This window comes from Solanum stenotomum, chromosome 5 (assembly GCF_019186545.1).
Source record: "Solanum stenotomum isolate F172 chromosome 5, ASM1918654v1, whole genome shotgun sequence".
NCBI lineage: Eukaryota > Viridiplantae > Streptophyta > Magnoliopsida > Solanales > Solanaceae > Solanum > Solanum stenotomum.
In genome coordinates, this window is record NC_064286.1 from 3655391 (window position 1) to 3673235 (window position 17845).

General features: G+C 29.5%; 2 protein-coding genes across 2 annotated transcripts; one reads left to right on the forward strand and one right to left on the reverse strand.

Annotated features, from left to right (window-relative positions):
• Positions 1 to 10765: 10765 nt before the first annotated feature.
• On the forward strand, positions 10766 to 13457 carry LOC125864961 (DNA-directed RNA polymerases II, IV and V subunit 12). Its single transcript, XM_049545109.1, has 3 exons — positions 10766 to 10888; positions 10981 to 11073; positions 13172 to 13457. The coding sequence occupies exons 1-3, from the start codon at positions 10846 to 10848 to the stop codon at positions 13192 to 13194; spliced, it is 159 nt and encodes a 52-aa protein (XP_049401066.1). The 5' UTR covers positions 10766 to 10845; the 3' UTR covers positions 13195 to 13457.
• Positions 13458 to 13505: 48 nt separating this feature from the next.
• Positions 13506 to 16450, reverse strand: LOC125864959 (CASP-like protein 2A1). The gene is made up of 3 exons (XM_049545106.1): positions 16191 to 16450; positions 14600 to 14717; positions 13506 to 13876 (listed from the first exon to the last, which is right to left on the reverse strand). Exons 1-3 carry the CDS (start codon positions 16367 to 16369, stop codon positions 13604 to 13606), a joined length of 570 nt encoding a protein of 189 aa, XP_049401063.1. The 5' UTR covers positions 16370 to 16450; the 3' UTR covers positions 13506 to 13603.
• Between the last annotated feature and the right edge of the window lie 1395 nt (positions 16451 to 17845).

Below are 17845 nucleotides of genomic sequence, written 5' to 3' on the forward strand. Positions count from 1 at the left end.
AGAAATAATAATAATAATAATAATAATAGTAATAATAATCCAAGTATAATGTTGATAAACATAATTTAATGTCTTCTATTATTATTATTATTATTATTATTATTATTATTATTATTATTATTATTTATTTATTTATTTATTTTTATGAATTTTCAACCTTAGCACAAGATAATTGAGGAATTGTCATAGAAAAAATTATATAATGGTAATCTCTATCACTGTCATAAACATAGAAGGCATTAAGTTATGTTTTCATAATATTACTTTTAAAGGACAATCAAATTTCAAAATTGAAAAATAATTTTATGAGAAATAAAATTTAAACTTTTGAATTTAAGATAAATAATATTTATCTATATCTAGCTAGCGTTAAATTCTATCTTGAACAATATCACTATAATAAGTCATTTAGCAAATTTAAGACTATTCACAATGTTATATAACAACATTAAATTAAGTTGAAATTGTGATTTTAAAATATACGATAAGTTTTTAATTTTCAATTTTTACCTTTTTAAAATCTAATTCAAAGATAACTATAATTACACATAATATGCTTTATTGGATAAATTTCAAATAAACAGTCTCTCCTTCATAGCCATATGTTTTCTGATATAATTCAAATTAAAATTTAATATATCCTCTACATACATTGATTAAATCTAATATAGTGTTGTACTAATTAAGATTATTATTACATTTATATCAATTTTCTATTATATTTTACACAAGTTAATACAATAAATAATATTTTGAATCTTTTAATTTTGAATAAAACATATATAAAATGTTTCAACATGTTATTTAGTCTTTTATGATATCAAATATTTCATATGGAAGGTTAGCAACTTAAAATTGATAAATTATTAATATTTTTTTTTATTCAAACGACATAAAAAGAATATATATATATATATTATTTTAATACAATAAATTAAATTGTGTACTAATAATATTAATTTAATATTGCTCAAATACACAAGTTAATGATTTCTNACATACAACAAATTTATTATAGTATTACTATAAATGCTAATAGATAAAAAAAAAAATTACTAAAATCAGTAATTATTTATTAAAAATACTCACCTAGGTATTTTTTTTTTCATTTTGTATTATGGGAAAAAATAGAGAAACATCAAAGCCAAAGTTGAAAAGCCCAGGGGCAATAAGTACTGGAGGGTGGACAATATAATATAGGGTCACAAATAGAATATTACTGTGAAATTTATTGTGTATTGGAAAAAAGGACCGCAGAAAAGTCCAACTAAAAAACATTTTAAAAGAAGATTCCACAAATCTAAATCTTTTTATTTAATTGTTGTATCTATCTGTCCTAAAATATTTATATTTAATTTATTCACTTTATAATCCAAATGACATGTGGATCAAATGCAATTTGTCTAATTCAATGAATGTTACATCAACTGATGGAGAGAACATATTCAGATTTAAACTGATTCCAGTTTTCGACTAATGATATGTGTGTCGGATTCTTTAAAAATAGTACATTTTTAGAGTTTTAATATAGTTGCAACGAGGGTCCGAGCAACACGGCTTAGTGAATTGTTACACTATTAATACACTGATAGGGTAAACAAATCTTTATGCTATTAATACAATTTAATTAATTCGTCATAACAAAATCTCACTTATTTTATTTGACAGTATAAAAAATAACATATAGAATTTCAATGCACAAAACTTGGAACTTTTCTAAAATATTGCATGACCTGATCATCTTCTAGTTGTTGAAATTACAAAAATACTACACTTAGCGCTGAGTAAGCAAGATACCTTATACACACTGAAAAAAATAAAAAACGTCAAGTAGAAATGAACTAGATACAATCAATATCTTTGATTTCTTAATACATATGCTGAAATACTAGAATTCATCACTTAACAATAGATTCATATATAAACATCTATGATTATTGTCTAATCTCCTAAGATACTTTTTTATTGATTAGTTGAAACTCTTTTTTTTTAATAATAATGACTTTTCTTGATAGAAATGGCAAAAATAAAGAGGTGATATATCATTGGACTTTGTATAGCATGCATGTATATATGTATGGAATGAGACATAAAAAGTCAGTACATTATTTCTCTTGTAGAGTTGTCAAAATGGGCCAGCCTATTCCAAGCTTCATGATTTAATGAATTTGATGAATCAGAACAAATCGACCTCTCATTTAAAAGGATGGTCAGCCTAACTCAACCCTAAAAGGGCAGAAGGCCAAGGGCTAACCCTTCATGTTTTTTCTAAAATTATATATTATTAGCAACTATAAGAGTATTACATAACAAAAGAGGACAACATTATCATTACATAACAAAAGAGGACAATATTATTATTATTATTAGTAGTAGTAATAATTAAGAGTATTGCATTTCAATGGCTATAATTTAGGAACAACTTACATTTGCCTCCAACATTAAAACACAATCCAAACTCTTGTATTTCCCAATGACAAACTTTTTTCCCCAAAGATGAACCACCATCACAATCTGACTGATCTCTATCATAGTTAAACACTTCAAATGTTCCATGTGTTTGATCACCAAGAAATTTAACGTTACAAGTGACAACATTATCACCTTTTACAATAATTGGAACGTCAACATTGTAAATAGAATTTAAATTAAAAGTATGATCACCAAGATCTTTTCCTCTCAAAGTACAATCTATGTCCACCGTATATTTAACTACTAAATTAAGAATAGAAATATTGTAATCTTCCAAGGTAAGTGAATTAACATGAAAAGATGAGAGTAGGAAGCATAGGATAAAGGCATGAGATAATTGGAAAGTCATGTTTGTTGTTGTTGTTATTTTTTTTTTTGTTGATGTGACTCTAATTTATAGTTATTTTAAAGACATCATATTTTTGTTTAGTTAGTTTTATTCCGTATTTGTAAATTTTAAGTCACCAAATTTTGAGATGTTTAGTTAGTTTTATTCCATATTTGTAAATTTTAAGTCACCAAATTTTGAGATGTTCAAACAAATCAAATTTATTGACTTTTGACTAGCTTGCTTACCATGATGGAAGAGTTTAATTAATTTTATTCCATAAAAAATTAAGTCACTAAATCTTGAAATCTTCAAAAAAAAAAAGAGAGAGTATATAATGAAATAAACACTAGTACATGCCATAAAATGAAAATAAGAAAATGGGCCAAAGTTCTTTTCAACTTATAAGAGGCCTAAACATTACCCTCTTGGGCTTTATAAGTTACTTATTGGGCCAGTCGGTCAAAATAATACATTCGCGAATCAAAACATACAAAAAAAAAAAAAGGAAAATTGTATATAATAGCAAGCTATTAATTCAAATTAAATGCTATAAATATAGTTTGATTTAATTGTACCTCATAGCAAACTATTGCAATTTCACCTCTCTCCTAGTGAATCTCGCTCGCAACTCTCGTTCTCTCCCTCGCCTCTCTCATTTTTTATACAAACGCAAGTGTATAAAGTGTGTTTGTGTTTGTATAAAGCGAGAGAAAATTGTATATATACATATATTTTCGTTCCCCTCTCTCCCCTCTCCCAGATCTCGCTCGCCACTCTCCCAGATCTCGCTCGCCACTCTCTCAGATCTCGCTCGCTCACTCACCTCTCTCACTTTATACAATTGATCTTTTTGTATATGTATACCAAAACAGATTATACAATTGGTTTCTTTTGTATATGTATAGTGAAATATACATATTTATGTTTGCTATGGAGCACAATTATGCAAACTTTGCTATATAGCATACAAATATGAATTTTGTGTTTGCTATATGTGAAAGTTGCTAAAAAAAGGGAAAATTACGTGGTTAATCAAATATATAGTAGTTAATTAGTCATCATAGCTATAGGTTTAGTTAATTATCACTTGTGATCAACATTCAATGATAATTATCGGGCTTCGATTTTGTATAATTCGCACGTTTGTATAATTCGAAATTTGTATAACTTTTGTATAATATTATTTGTATAACTGTTTAAAGTTCAGGTGTTTGTGTTTGTATAAATTCGTTATTTCGAGTTTATACAAAAATATTTTAATTATACAAACATACCCGTGAATTACACAAACTCACTAACGAATTATACAAGTCACAAATTATACAAATGAGACATAATAAATAGTAGCTACAACATGTAATTATGCAAACTATAGCTATAGAGCATAAGTATAAAATACACATGAAAACAAGGGGATTCATATGTACGACTTGTGAGGATTCTCAATAATTAGTGACAGAGGTTGTGATTACTGCAAATCCACTTCCTCAAAAGAAAAACTCATAAACATGCTATACTAATATGTTACGATTTAACACTACAATTCAAAATTAAGTTATCTGATTATAACTTGAATAATCAAATTGACCTTTTATATATAACGATTTTAGCTAATACCTTCAACCAAATACGAAATAAATTTAATTTTCTCACGGTGTCACTTCTTGTGCCACTTGCTATGACATGTATTGTCATAATCAAATCTCATTGGCATTGTCACTAATGCTAAAAGGGAGGTTTGCCTCTTAAAGAGGTCAAGCCCACTTACCTTTTTCAAATGGAACACATAATACAATTAATGAAACATGAGCATATACTTAATAAATACGGAATCAGAATTTTAACTTTTATGAATTTTGAATTTTAGTAACGATTTCAAGTAACAATTATTGAATTTTAAATATGATATTTATACATTTTTGATAAAATTTTTAATGCAAATACATTATTTAAGTAGAAATTATTGAATTCGATCGAATTTATATTTGAACTTCTAGCTTCGCCACTACTTATCGGTCAATGACGTGCCAGAAGAATTATTATTCATTGCTTGTATAGTTAAAGCTCTTATATATGTGGAAACTAGCATTCGATCGAAAGCCAGCATATTCCAATGCCTCCTAAATTTTCATGATCATTCCCTCAGTAGAGTCATTATAACGACATCATTTGTTTAGATATTTATTTGATTGTTATAAGCAATTTTTTTTATAGAAAATATATAAGATAATATAACATAAAAAATTAATTATAAAGGAACTTTGATTGTTATAATAAAAAAAATATTATATAATGACTAATTGTTTGTTTGACCAAACTTGTAAAATCAACTTATTTTAAAAAAATATTTTTCAAAAAGTACTTTTGTTGAGAAATAATTTTGTGTTTGACCAATCAATTTAAAACACATTTTTGAATAGCAATTAATGTTTTATAAAACATAAATTATTTTTCAACAAAAGTATATACACAATTTATTTTTTAAGAAAAAACACTTTTCACAATAATATATCAAAAGGAAAGGTCATTGTTGAGGAGATATATACAAGTAGAAAGATGTGGAGTCGTGACACTGCTGGTACTCATGAACAATGTCCGCCTGTCTCAATTTATATGATAATATTTAACAGAATACAAAGTAGATATTCAGACAAGTTGTAGATATTTGTGTGACAGAGATGTAAATATATATAAGGAGTGTCAATAGCAGTGGAGTAGCCATATGGTTACAACGGGGTTCATCTGAATTTGGGCTCTTCAATAAAAAAAAAAATACATTATATATTTATTGTATCCAAGTCTAAATGATTCTTAATGTATATATGAGTTTTTTCATGTATTTACTTCTTTAAATTTTTGAACCGCTCAGTGAAAATCAGGACTCCCCTATTGATCAATAGTTTTACATAACATAAATAAAGTAAACTTGTGATTTTACTAAAATTTATTTAAATAGGAAAATAATGAATAAATCATAGTTTCATTTTTCAAGTAATTTTTTCTCTTATAGGAAACAGAAAATGGCTCTGAGCTAATTCAAAAGGCGATAAAAAAAAAATTAAAAAAAGAGACAGCAAATGATATTAATATCGAAAGGTTTAATTTGGTCCTATATGGCACACGCACATTGAGTGTGACATTTATGACGGAAGACAGGTTAAAAAGAAGCTTTAAGTTTTAGGCAGACAAGATTTTGATGATGAAGTGCACATATATGATAGATGAATTTTACATTGAAAAGTTAAAAAAAAAAAAAAGAGTGAAATGTTATATAAAATAGATCTCACAAGTTCACATGATAATACGCATGATTTTGAGTTCAACGATGATGTAACCATCTTTAGGTCACAGCGGATATTCAGAGGCGTATCTAGAGGGGGTGCCGTGGGTTCACGTGAACCCATGCTCCCCTCTCTAGATCATATATAGTAGTGTTATATTTTTAAAAAATATTTAAATATAGATGTGTGAACCCATGTTCAAAGTATCATATAATAATACGATGATGATTAGGTGCACCTCTCTAAGTGAGGATAGAAATTTAAATCTTATATCTATCTTGTCTTTTTGAGTAACACCACTCCAAGTGGTTATCGGTGACACTTTTGACGTTTCAACTAATTTTTCTTTTGTATTTTTGCCTTTAATCTTTCAAAATTTTCAAGTGTCTTACATTGAAAATTCCTAAAAAATTTAGCACTGTAAATTTTTTATCTAATTAAATCAAATGTGTATATTAAAATTTAAAACTAATTGTGTTATATATTTTGGATCTATAGTTTTTAAAATTTAATGGTTCATATTTAAAACCTAGAAGTCAAATGATCAAATTTATATTTAAGATACATTTCTTCATAATCGTGCACCCATCTAGCCGAAATCCTGGATACGCCTCTGAGCGGATTATACATGTTATCATGACTTGAATCGTGAGAAATTACATATATGATACCCTCACGATATATATGATAACGGGGCAAATCTCAGCGCAAATACACTCATACACACACTTTTAGGTCGAGATGATGCCATAACACAAGAAATAAATTCATGAAATCTTTAAACGTAACTAAAATTAATAATACGTATCATGAACTTGTTTTACTTTGATTATGTATTTGTAACACATTATTCTGTTAACTAAATTCCTAATTTGTAAGCTTAACTCATAGTGGAAAATATAACCAGTAAAAATTTAAATTTCAAATATAGAATTTGATTTTTGGTCCCATTATATAGGGTTTTGCTGTTTAGTCAATTTTGGTCAAACAAGACATTTTCATTCAATTAATGCAAAAAAAAAGAGGACGGCTGTGTAGTTTGGTGTGTAATGTTAAAAGGCAATAACGTATTGGACACGATGGAAATAATATATATTTTACGCCCCTCGTTTCAATTTGTTAATGTGATTTTGATTCGATACACAATCTTTTTAAAAAAAGCTCATGCACTGCCTGAAAATTGGAGATATGGTGCCAGGAGAATCAAAGAGAGACAGACAGACTTTTAGGCTAGCAAGAAAATGTAAACGGGTCAGGTGCACATGACATTAGGTGTATCACACATTTGAAATGAAAGAGTTAGGAAAGTGAAGAGTTTTATAAGACAAGTATGCATATGTAGTCCGAAAGAAAACTTCGCTCTGTCAGGCAAAAAACACAACACGTGTCGTGAGATTGAACTATATGATAGTAGTGGAGGTTAAAGATCGATAAACCTGAGATTGCATCAGATTTATTGACAATCTTAAACAGATCGAGCACAATTAGTGAGTGTTATTAGAGAGCACTATCCCACCATACTAACGCGATTCCCTAGAACGTGTCCCGTCTTAGTAGCACAATATTCAACGCACCTGCAATTTCGAGTCATGTTCCTATATCGATTTTTCTCTTTCATAGTACTGCAAAACTCTATCAGTTTGACGTAGGTTATAAACCTCGTTAAATACTTATATTATTTTTTTCTTTTCTTTTCTTTTGTGTTTCATTTGTGTGATTACGTGCTAGTTAATTAACCACACATATCCCCTAAATAAATAGTTCTCACTTTTTTTCTTCTATAAATACCATAAGTTGATAAGGTTTATCACAACATTTTCCAATTTCTTATTATACTACCAATTTCTTCCCCCCCTCCAACATTACAATTATGGCCAATATTCTTAAATTGATGAGGTTCTCAACAGAAATTGCTCCACAAAAATTTATCTCTTTGCCTAAACCATGTCCAATTTCTAAAAAATTGGACACCATCAATGAGGAAGAAGCTTATGTATCAGTTATTTCATCTTCTCTCGATAGAAAACTCGAAAGAGATCGATACCTCGGAGCCGAAGTTAGCTCCATCTTAGCTTATTACTAAGCCTATGGCCTTACAAAAACTGCCTATACTATTCTCTCCAAGAAAATAAAAGCACTACTATAGTCTTAAAATCCATGTTGTTCAGACTCTTTAAAAATACTATCAGTTGTTCATCCGACACTAATAGAGCAATATTTTTTTGAAGATTCGAGCAACATAGGTTAAAACTATAACAAGTGCATGCCAAGTTTATTCACAAGAAGAAAAGGATTATTTTTTAATTCCTTTTTCTTCTTTTTTTTTTCCTTTCTAGTTTTTGTCTTAATTATCATTCACATGCCTGTATTTTGATGGTAGTGATGAGTTTAGTCTTAGAGAATTAATTACTTTGACATTATTCTTCACCACCATATTTTCAAACAATGGGTGAATGAGATTTTAATTTCTTCTTTACGGAAATTATTTGTTATGTATTATGTTGAATAAACACTTTTCCTATATATAGGCAGTGGAATTAAAGGAAAGATTTTTCTATTCTACCATTGAGGATTTAACTTATATATCTGTATAATTTAATTTGTTATAGCAATTATATGTCTTATTTCTAGTGTTCAAACGTGAATTAAAATGTTATTCTATTTGAATTTAAATTATTCGATTTGGTTCGATTTTTCTCTTTTTGTTAGATTATTCGATTATTTAATTGTTTATATAAGATAATGCGTTATCTATCTAATATAAACGAATACTTATTTTTGAATGAGGATTAAAGGGCAACTATTATAAAAGAATGAGAAATAATTAATAATGTCAAATCTCTTAAATATTACGATTCTTCTTATGACTATTTTTCTATTTTTATGAGTAATAAAATATGGCCAAACGTCACCTTAAAAAAAATGGAAAACTACCTAATTACATATATATTTTTACCACCTAGATATATATTACCAGATACATTAATACATTTGCATAGGGAGAGAAACGAGCGCAATAGAAGGGAGGCGAGCAAGAGAGTCATAGACTCATAGTGTATCACATATACAAACGAATCAAACTAGATAAATATATCTAAGATACCGGGTACCAAATATCTTCCAAAATACAAATACATAGGGTGAAACGCGCTTGAAATAGGAGAGATGCGAGTGAGAGAGTCCAATGTATACCACATATATGTGAATCTACTTGGATAATGTGTATCTGAAATAAAATTACACATAATTTTGACCTTATGTATCTAGAGACCGAAATCTTACATGAATGATATTTTCAAAAATACATGAAAAAACACGTGATTAGACTCCGAACTAATGAGATTTGCATTGTTTGTCCTAAAAATGATCAAACCAAAAAGTGGCTAGTAGGGGTGTGCATTCGTTTTTTTGGTTTGGTTTTACACTATTCGGTTTGGATTTTCGGTTTTTGGTTTTGTAAAAGTGTAACCCAATCCGATCCAAAATAAATTTGGTTTGGTTTGGTTTTCCTCTATTCGGTTTGGTTATTCGGTTATGTCAATAATTAATAACATATATAACCGTAATAATATTTAATCCCTTAAATATACTTTCTAATATAAATCATAAGTAAAACTTAAAACACAATACTTACAAGTATACCTATTATAGATGTAATTCAAACATAAAAGGGAGAAGACACAAGTACCCCCTAGACAATGACCGAAATCACAGAGATACACCTTAACTAAATTAAGGTCATATTACCCCCTTGAACTCATTTTTTTTGTAATTTTATACACCTTTTGACTTATGTGGCACGCCACGATACTCCACGCAGTGTGTATATATATATATATATATAATTCTGTTTTTTTCGGTTTTTATCTTTTAAAATCCAAAACCAAACCAAAAAACCAAACAAAGTAATTTATTAATCCAAAACCAATCCGAAAAACCAAAAAACCAATCCAAATAAAAATTCGGTTTGATTTGGTTTGGTTATTCGGTTTAATCCGAATAGTGCACACCCCTAGTGGCTAGTGTACTCTATTTTTACGAGTAAATGACATAAATGGTCCCTAAACTATCTTAGTAGGTTTAAAATAGTCCCTTAACTATACAGTTGACGGATATGGTCCTTTAACTATTCACCTTTTTGTCAAATTTGGTTTCCATCCACTTTTTATGAATACCGTCAACAAACGTCCTTCAGTACACATTCTCTCTCAATTTGGAGCTGTTTTTGTGCAGTTTGGTGACGTTTTTGGAGCTGTGTTTTGTGCAGTTTGGTGCTGATTTTTGGTGGTTGGTGCTGCTGTTTGTGCAGCAGTTTGGTGACGTTTTTGGAGCTGTATGTGCAGCAGTTTGGTGACGTTTTGGGAGCTGTTTTTTTTTGGGTGTTCTGATGCTGCAATTCGATCAAAGTTTGATAGCTGCTATTTTTTGTTGTAGTTTAAGTTATTTTCTGCACAACAATTGTTGAAAACAGAGCACTATAGTTCAATTTAGTTGCTGATTTTTGAATTTTTCTGCAATTTTATGNTTCGGTTTAATCCGAATAGTGCACACCCCTAGTGGCTAGTGTACTCTATTTTTACCAATAAAGTGAAATAGTGTTTGGGCCGAGCCCAACCCCTTTAAGGAAGGATTTAGCTGCTGATAACTCGGCCCAGGCCCAACAAGTTTTACCAATCACATACAAAACCCTCTATATAAACCCTATAAACCCTCATAAAATTCCCTTTCAAGTTTATCGTCTCTGCTTACAGTTGATCATCAATGGATTCTCAACCTGTTGAACCAGTCAGCTACATCTGCGGAGGTACTTTTTTTTCATAATTTTTCTGTTTTTTTTTTTGTTTAATTTTGGTTTAGCGTGTCATGGAGCTAATCGTTTTTTTTTTTTTTTTGAAGATTGTGGACAGGAGAATACCCTAAAGCCTGGTGATGTGATACAGTGCCGTGAATGTGGTTATCGTATTCTTTACAAGAAGAGGACTCGCAGAAGTAATTATTTTTTCCTTTTATGCTTTTGTTACCCTTTTAATCTGAGTTTTATGTGTTAATATTTGCTTGATTTTGGTATTTGGAGTAAATTCAAACAAATTACTTGAATTAGGGATTTGAGTATGTTTGTTTTCGACCTCATGGTATAAGAAAAATCAGTTGATTTGAGGTTCGGGCAAGTTGACCTAGATAGCTATATTTCGATTGTGGGAAATAAAGTGTGTTGAACTGAAGATCATGAGGTTTTAGGTTCAAATACTACGTGTTTTGTTTCCATCTCTTATGGCCTTGGTGAACAATGTTATACCGTGCTTAAATTGGTGGTTGGTAGAGTGGAATTAGTCAAGGTGAGCAAGTGTGTTTCAGATATTGTTATTAAGAAAACACTTTTGACATTGTAGGAAACTACCCCTTTTGATATTACAGTGGTTCAGTTTTGACAGGGATTGTTTCTTAAGAATAGATTAGTAGGTTAAGGCTTATGGTTCTGTTTGTCTAACTTGGCTAGGTTATTCAATTGAGAGTAAAAGAAGTATAGGAGTAAATTGGTTGATCGTAGAAAGATGGAATGCTGTTGTTTCTACTGTTCGAATGATGGAGTGTTGTTGTTTCTATTGTTTTCTTCTAATTTATTTTTAGTATGGCTTCTTCATCACTGTATTCACTATTTCCTTTTCATGCTTGATTTTGATATGCTTTATTTGAGCTGAAACAACCTCTCTACCTGCACAAGATAGGCTAAGGCTGTGTATACACTATCCTCCCCAGACTCCACTTGTTCTGAAAGAGTTGTAATTTGGATGAACTGAAATTCAGAAGGTGCTATAATTTTGATATAGTGAAATTTCAAGTGGTATCCTCTTTTCAATTAGCCTTCCGGGATGGTAGGGGATGGAATTGATGTGCTTCTATTGAGTTGTAAATATTGCATCTNCTGAAACAACCTCTCTACCTGCACAAGATAGGCTAAGGCTGTGTATACACTATCCTCCCCAGACTCCACTTGTTCTGAAAGAGTTGTAATTTGGATGAACTGAAATTCAGAAGGTGCTATAATTTTGATATAGTGAAATTTCAAGTGGTATCCACTTTTCAATTAGCCTTCCGGGATGGTAGGGGATGGAATTGATGTGCTTCTACTGAGTTGTAAATATTGCATCTAATGTAGTATCTTTGTTAAAGAGAAGTCTTAGAAAAAGGTTCAAGCATAACATAGAACAGTTTTAGAATTGCAATGATGAGATGCGAACATGTAAGAAAATCTAACAGTCTTAGGATTCTATTGGTGATCAGTATGATGGTCTTTAATCTTTTACTATTGTGTTTATTAGGTAATGTTTGCTACAACCCATGGAACGTTTCAACAATTAAATAGTAGTCGTATTTTAAGTTATTTGCATCATTTAGTGAACTTCTTATGTTATTGTTTTTTAGTGTTGCAGTTATGTTGATTACTAGTTGTGGTTATCTGTCGATTGAAAGGGAAGTTAAGAGTCAAGAAAATATTTTTTGATAAAACTGTATTCACGTTTATTTGCATAGATAGTAATCAACCATACTGTCGCATATCATGCTTGAATTAGCCTTTTCTTTTGGGCATCTTTAGGTGAATCTGGTTTAGAACATATGCCTCGGTTTAATCTGTGTATGTGCGTTTAGCGTGCCATTTTAATGGTCCATATGCTGCAACAACAGTCTCATTAGATTCTGTTTTAAGTTAGAGGATATGGCATATTATTGGCTCTGTTAGCAATAGAGATGAACTTAGTGTAATATGTTTATGTCCTTTAAACTGTTAAAACTATTCCCGAAGCCCATATTTGCTTGCTGATGCACTAGGTCCACCAATGGATTGTATTTCTTTGTTGTAAATCTAGAGATTCGAAAGCTAAATTAACCACTTTTCAGTGCAAGGTTTCTAATACAAGAATCCTAGTAGGAGTTTTACCACAACTCAGAATTCAGACACTATCTCGAAATATCTCACTTTGTTGCTGTTAGGAATCTGGGCTAACCTACAATGTCTCACTTTCTGCGCTTTTTTTCATTTTAGTTCTTTATTTCTACAATTACACTAAGCTATATTGTTTTGGTGCAGTCGTGCAGTATGAAGCTCGTTGATTCTTGAAGTCATTTGGAAAAAAACAGCAAGTACTCTGCTCTTATGGAAATAGATATTAAAAACGTAATAGCTACCGTTAAAACTCATGCGTTTCAGCGTGGCCATTGTGTGTTTTTACGTTTCTGCGTGTGATTTCTTCATGGCATCATGTTGTTAGTCTATATGGCAACTTCGACTTGAACTCAGTGTGATTGAATATTGTAGAAATTCCTTACAAACATAGTCTTGTGGTCTATTATCGTGGAAAATTTGTTTCAAGTTCGAGTCTCGAAATACTATGTTTTTTCCTTTCGTTCTTGAACTTTGAGCGCGCTATTAATCAAACAACATCATATAAAATGAAATGGAGGAAGTAATATTTATTACCACTTCAAATCTTGAAAACATGTGACTTCATACCATTTGATCTCAGTAATTAGCTATCTCTATACCTCCTTTGTTGTTGTTTTGTCCAATTGGTGCTTCATATTTGCTAAAAAGTCTGTAAGATGAAAGCAAAGAAAGACCAACATAACAAAGACTAACAATGAATGTAATGGAGACAGATGCAGTTGCCTTTTTGCAAAAAACACCAAAAGAACCACAAGTTTCACTCCATGTAACATCAGTATCCCCCTTATATGCCAAATATATCACTTCTGTTGATGCAGCTCCAGCAGCCAATATAATATATGTCAATATCTACAAAGTAAAACTTTTAGCAATTGAGAAAAATAAGCCAACACTTGATTTTGGACTCAGCTAACAAGTAAGCACTCTAACTTTGAGAGTGTATATCTAGACATGACCTAAACTGACAACTAAACACTACAATAATTGTTGACACCAGATGTTGAAGTGACATAAATTTTAGAGGTGTCTAGATGATCATTTTGTAAGTTGGAGTGTTCAACTGACATAGTAAAGACGAGTTGAGGTATCTAGATGTGCATACATGCCAATTACAATAATTGAATTAATGGGCATGGAGAACCTGTTGAGAGTTTGTTTCAATAGAGAAATGTAAGATCTTTTCCCCCACTAATCATAAAAGGGTTCTTTGACTAAATTATCTTCTATTTCTACAAGTAATTTTTAAGCAGCACTTAGAAAATGATTTAGCTTTATATGTATTATACTTATTTATTTAATTTTTTGGTAAGATGTAATTAACTTATTAGAGTATAGTTACTAATTTCACTTATTATGAACGATCACCAAACTTTGAATCTTGTACTTGGAGGCTAACTATCATTTCTCCAATGTCATAACAATCTTATGTGCTTTATATTTTCGTATGGCCGTATCCCTTCTTGCTTTCTTTATTATATCTGATAACTTTAAAGGGATCTTTATGTAAATAGTGGATTAATTTTCTGACCCAATTATCGATGATGTGGAATATGTAAATGGGAAATTAATAACCTGATCGAGGAGGAAGATTGTCCAAGCCTTAGGCAATGCTGTAGGACGAGGAAGAGCTGCAACTATAGCTGATAAAAGGGAATAAGCTGCACAAATTCCATTTGCATGTACCAAGTACCTGCACCACATTCAATATTTCACCAATAATACTAAGTTACATGTTGGGGTGTACAAGTCAAACCGAATCGACGAATTAAATCAAATCAGAAAAGAAACCGATTTTATTTTATTTATAGATAAAAAATATTATTTATAATCTACTTTGTTAATATATTTTTAGTTAGTTTATAGTTTTCAACGTTTATATATTTTATTTCAAATTTGGGTTGTAAAATTTTGTAAATATTATATATATAATTATATTTTATTTATAGATAACAAATATTATTTATAATCTATTTTATTAATATAGTTTTAGTTAGTTTATAGTTTTCAATGTTTATATATTTTTTTCAAATTTGGGCTTGTAAAATTTGTAAATATTTTATTTTGTATTAAGATCCGAAGTTACAATTATATTGTTATAGTTTTTCAAATTTGAAGTTAACAATTTACTTTGTAAATATTTCGTTTGTATTCAGTTTGACTGTATCCTTTAATCTTATTAATTTAACATAATGAACGTTGATATTTCAAAAAAAAAAAAATTGTACTCATGTGAATTTTACCGTCTTTACGAAAATTTCTATTCATTTAACATTTCTTAAGTTTAGCTTATCACACAGGTAAGTGAAAATATATTTGATCTCTTTTTCAAACACTATTAGTTGTAAAAAAACCGAAAGAACCGACTAAAATCAAAACCAAAAAAATCGACTTTGCGTGGTTTGATTTGATTTTTAGATTTAATAAACCGGCATAATTGGTTTAGATTTTTTTTTATTAAATAACCAAACCAAACCGACCTATGTACACCCCTAGTTACATGCATCAATTTTGAAAAATTTCGTTACATTTAAAGGCGTTAAAATGTGATAACGAATATATAAAATATTATTTCGTATATATACATATATATGATGTTCATTGGTTAGAAGTAATATATAGAGTCTAAGGAGATCCCTAGGGCAAAGTCAATTGCGCGATGGACTAAAGTATCGAATCAAAGATCTTTGAGTATAGTTTATAACTTTTCAAATCATTCAATATTTGGACGTTATCAACAAAAGTAATGATCTCTAGTACCCACCAATATCAAATTTGCGATTAATGTTTATCATAGAGATTTATCTATATATCTTGTGTTGCATGATTCCATTGTGTTCATAGAGTTTCGAAATAATGTTACTCTTATAAATGAATAATAGATTTTTCCATTAGTTTTGGGACGTTTGGGATGAAGCCAATAAAACAAACTCGATTTGTATAATAGTTTTTTTCATGACACAAGATTATTTTGTTTCGTAACAATAGTGATTGATGCCATAATTATAGCTAGCTTATTTTTGATTGTTTCTTCCACGTTGTTAATACTGAAAAAACCTAACTAGATGATATATGGATGATATCAAGAATATGCAAAAGACAAAATGACATAACCTTTTTTTATCGTTAATGCATAAAACTTAAACAAATCGAAAAATATAGTTACCTAAAAATTCCAAGGTCAGAGTATGAAAGTGAACCATAGTCATTGGTTTGAGAATCCTTAAGCATGATGACAAGTGCCACTACACATAATGCCATAGGTAACAACCTCAACATTATTTCACCAATATTGCTTCCATTATTCTCACTCTCCATAACATTTTTTTGTGCCAAATCTCCCATAATTGATAAAAAAAAGAATCTTTTTTTTGACACACTTGGACTAAGATATTGTGGAAAATAGAGAAAATAAATTGAAGTGAGAGGGGGAGATTGGAGTGATGGATTGCCAACTACTTATTAATGAAATTTTTTTAGATGAGAAGTTGGGTAGTTTTGGAAATTTAATGTAATTTAAAGCTTTTCCACACATTTCTATGCAAACATATTAATGTGCCTTGATAACTATGCATTATGGATACCATGTATGGAAAAAAATAATACTTCATTTCATATGCCTTGAACCAGTTTGCCTTTAGATCTCTTAATAATTTATGTGATACATTATGGAGAATATATATATAAAAGGACGGTGTCTAAATCAATCTGTACATACTTTAACTAATTTCTTGAGATATTTGTTACTTTGATATAGATATCAGATAATTTTGTCACTGAAATTTAGATGAATGGAAGAAAATTACATAGTTTTATAATGTTATTGTTTGGATCGACTTGCACATTCATTGATTAATTTTATAAGATATTTATTATCTTTCACCAACATTTTATATTGCTTTGTCCACCAAAATTTGGCTGAATGGAAAGAAATTACACAATTTTATAATGTTGATGTTTGGTTTAACTTGCATATTTTTTTTTATTAATTTTATGAAATATCTGCTACATTTCACCAACATATATAAATACCAAATGATTTTGTCCACCAAAATATGAATGAATGAAAAAAAATTACATAATTTTATATAGTTGATGTTTGGATCAACTTGTACATTTTTTAATTATTTTACAAAATACCCACTATCTTTCACCAATACATATAATTACCATATAGTTTTATCCACCACAATTTTGCTGAATGGAAAGAAATTGCATAACTATATAGTCTTAGTTGAAATTTAAACCTAAGTTTTAATAATTTTATTAATCATTAGATCAACACTCTTTATCCTCAACGTATTTCAAAGAACCACTATAATTTGCTTATGTTGCTCATTAGGTAGAAATTCTAATTATTTTGCCTATGAAGCATAGATTGGGATCATATTCAAAATTAATTACGTCCAATGGGAGCAATAATAAACTTGCCCAACAAATTTTCAAGTAAAGATCATTTGTTAAATATAAAAGGGCTAAGAATATCTTTGGACTATCTTAAAAAGTCTAAATATACTTTTTATCCGTCAATTTTATTAAAAATATTTCTTTCACTTACCTTTTTAGCTCACTTTTGTCCTTGTAATTAACAAACCTTATTATTTATTTATTTTAATATTTTAGATCTTCTAAAAAAATTCAAGACCATCCTTTACAGGTTCAACCTTGCAAATCATCAAGTCTAAAGTTGAACCTGAGTTATAAAACACTACCATAAACATATTTACTGTAATCTCACTAGTAAAATATGAAGAAGATAAGATATACATAGACTTTACATGTATAATATTAATAGGATAAAGAAATTATTTTACCATACTC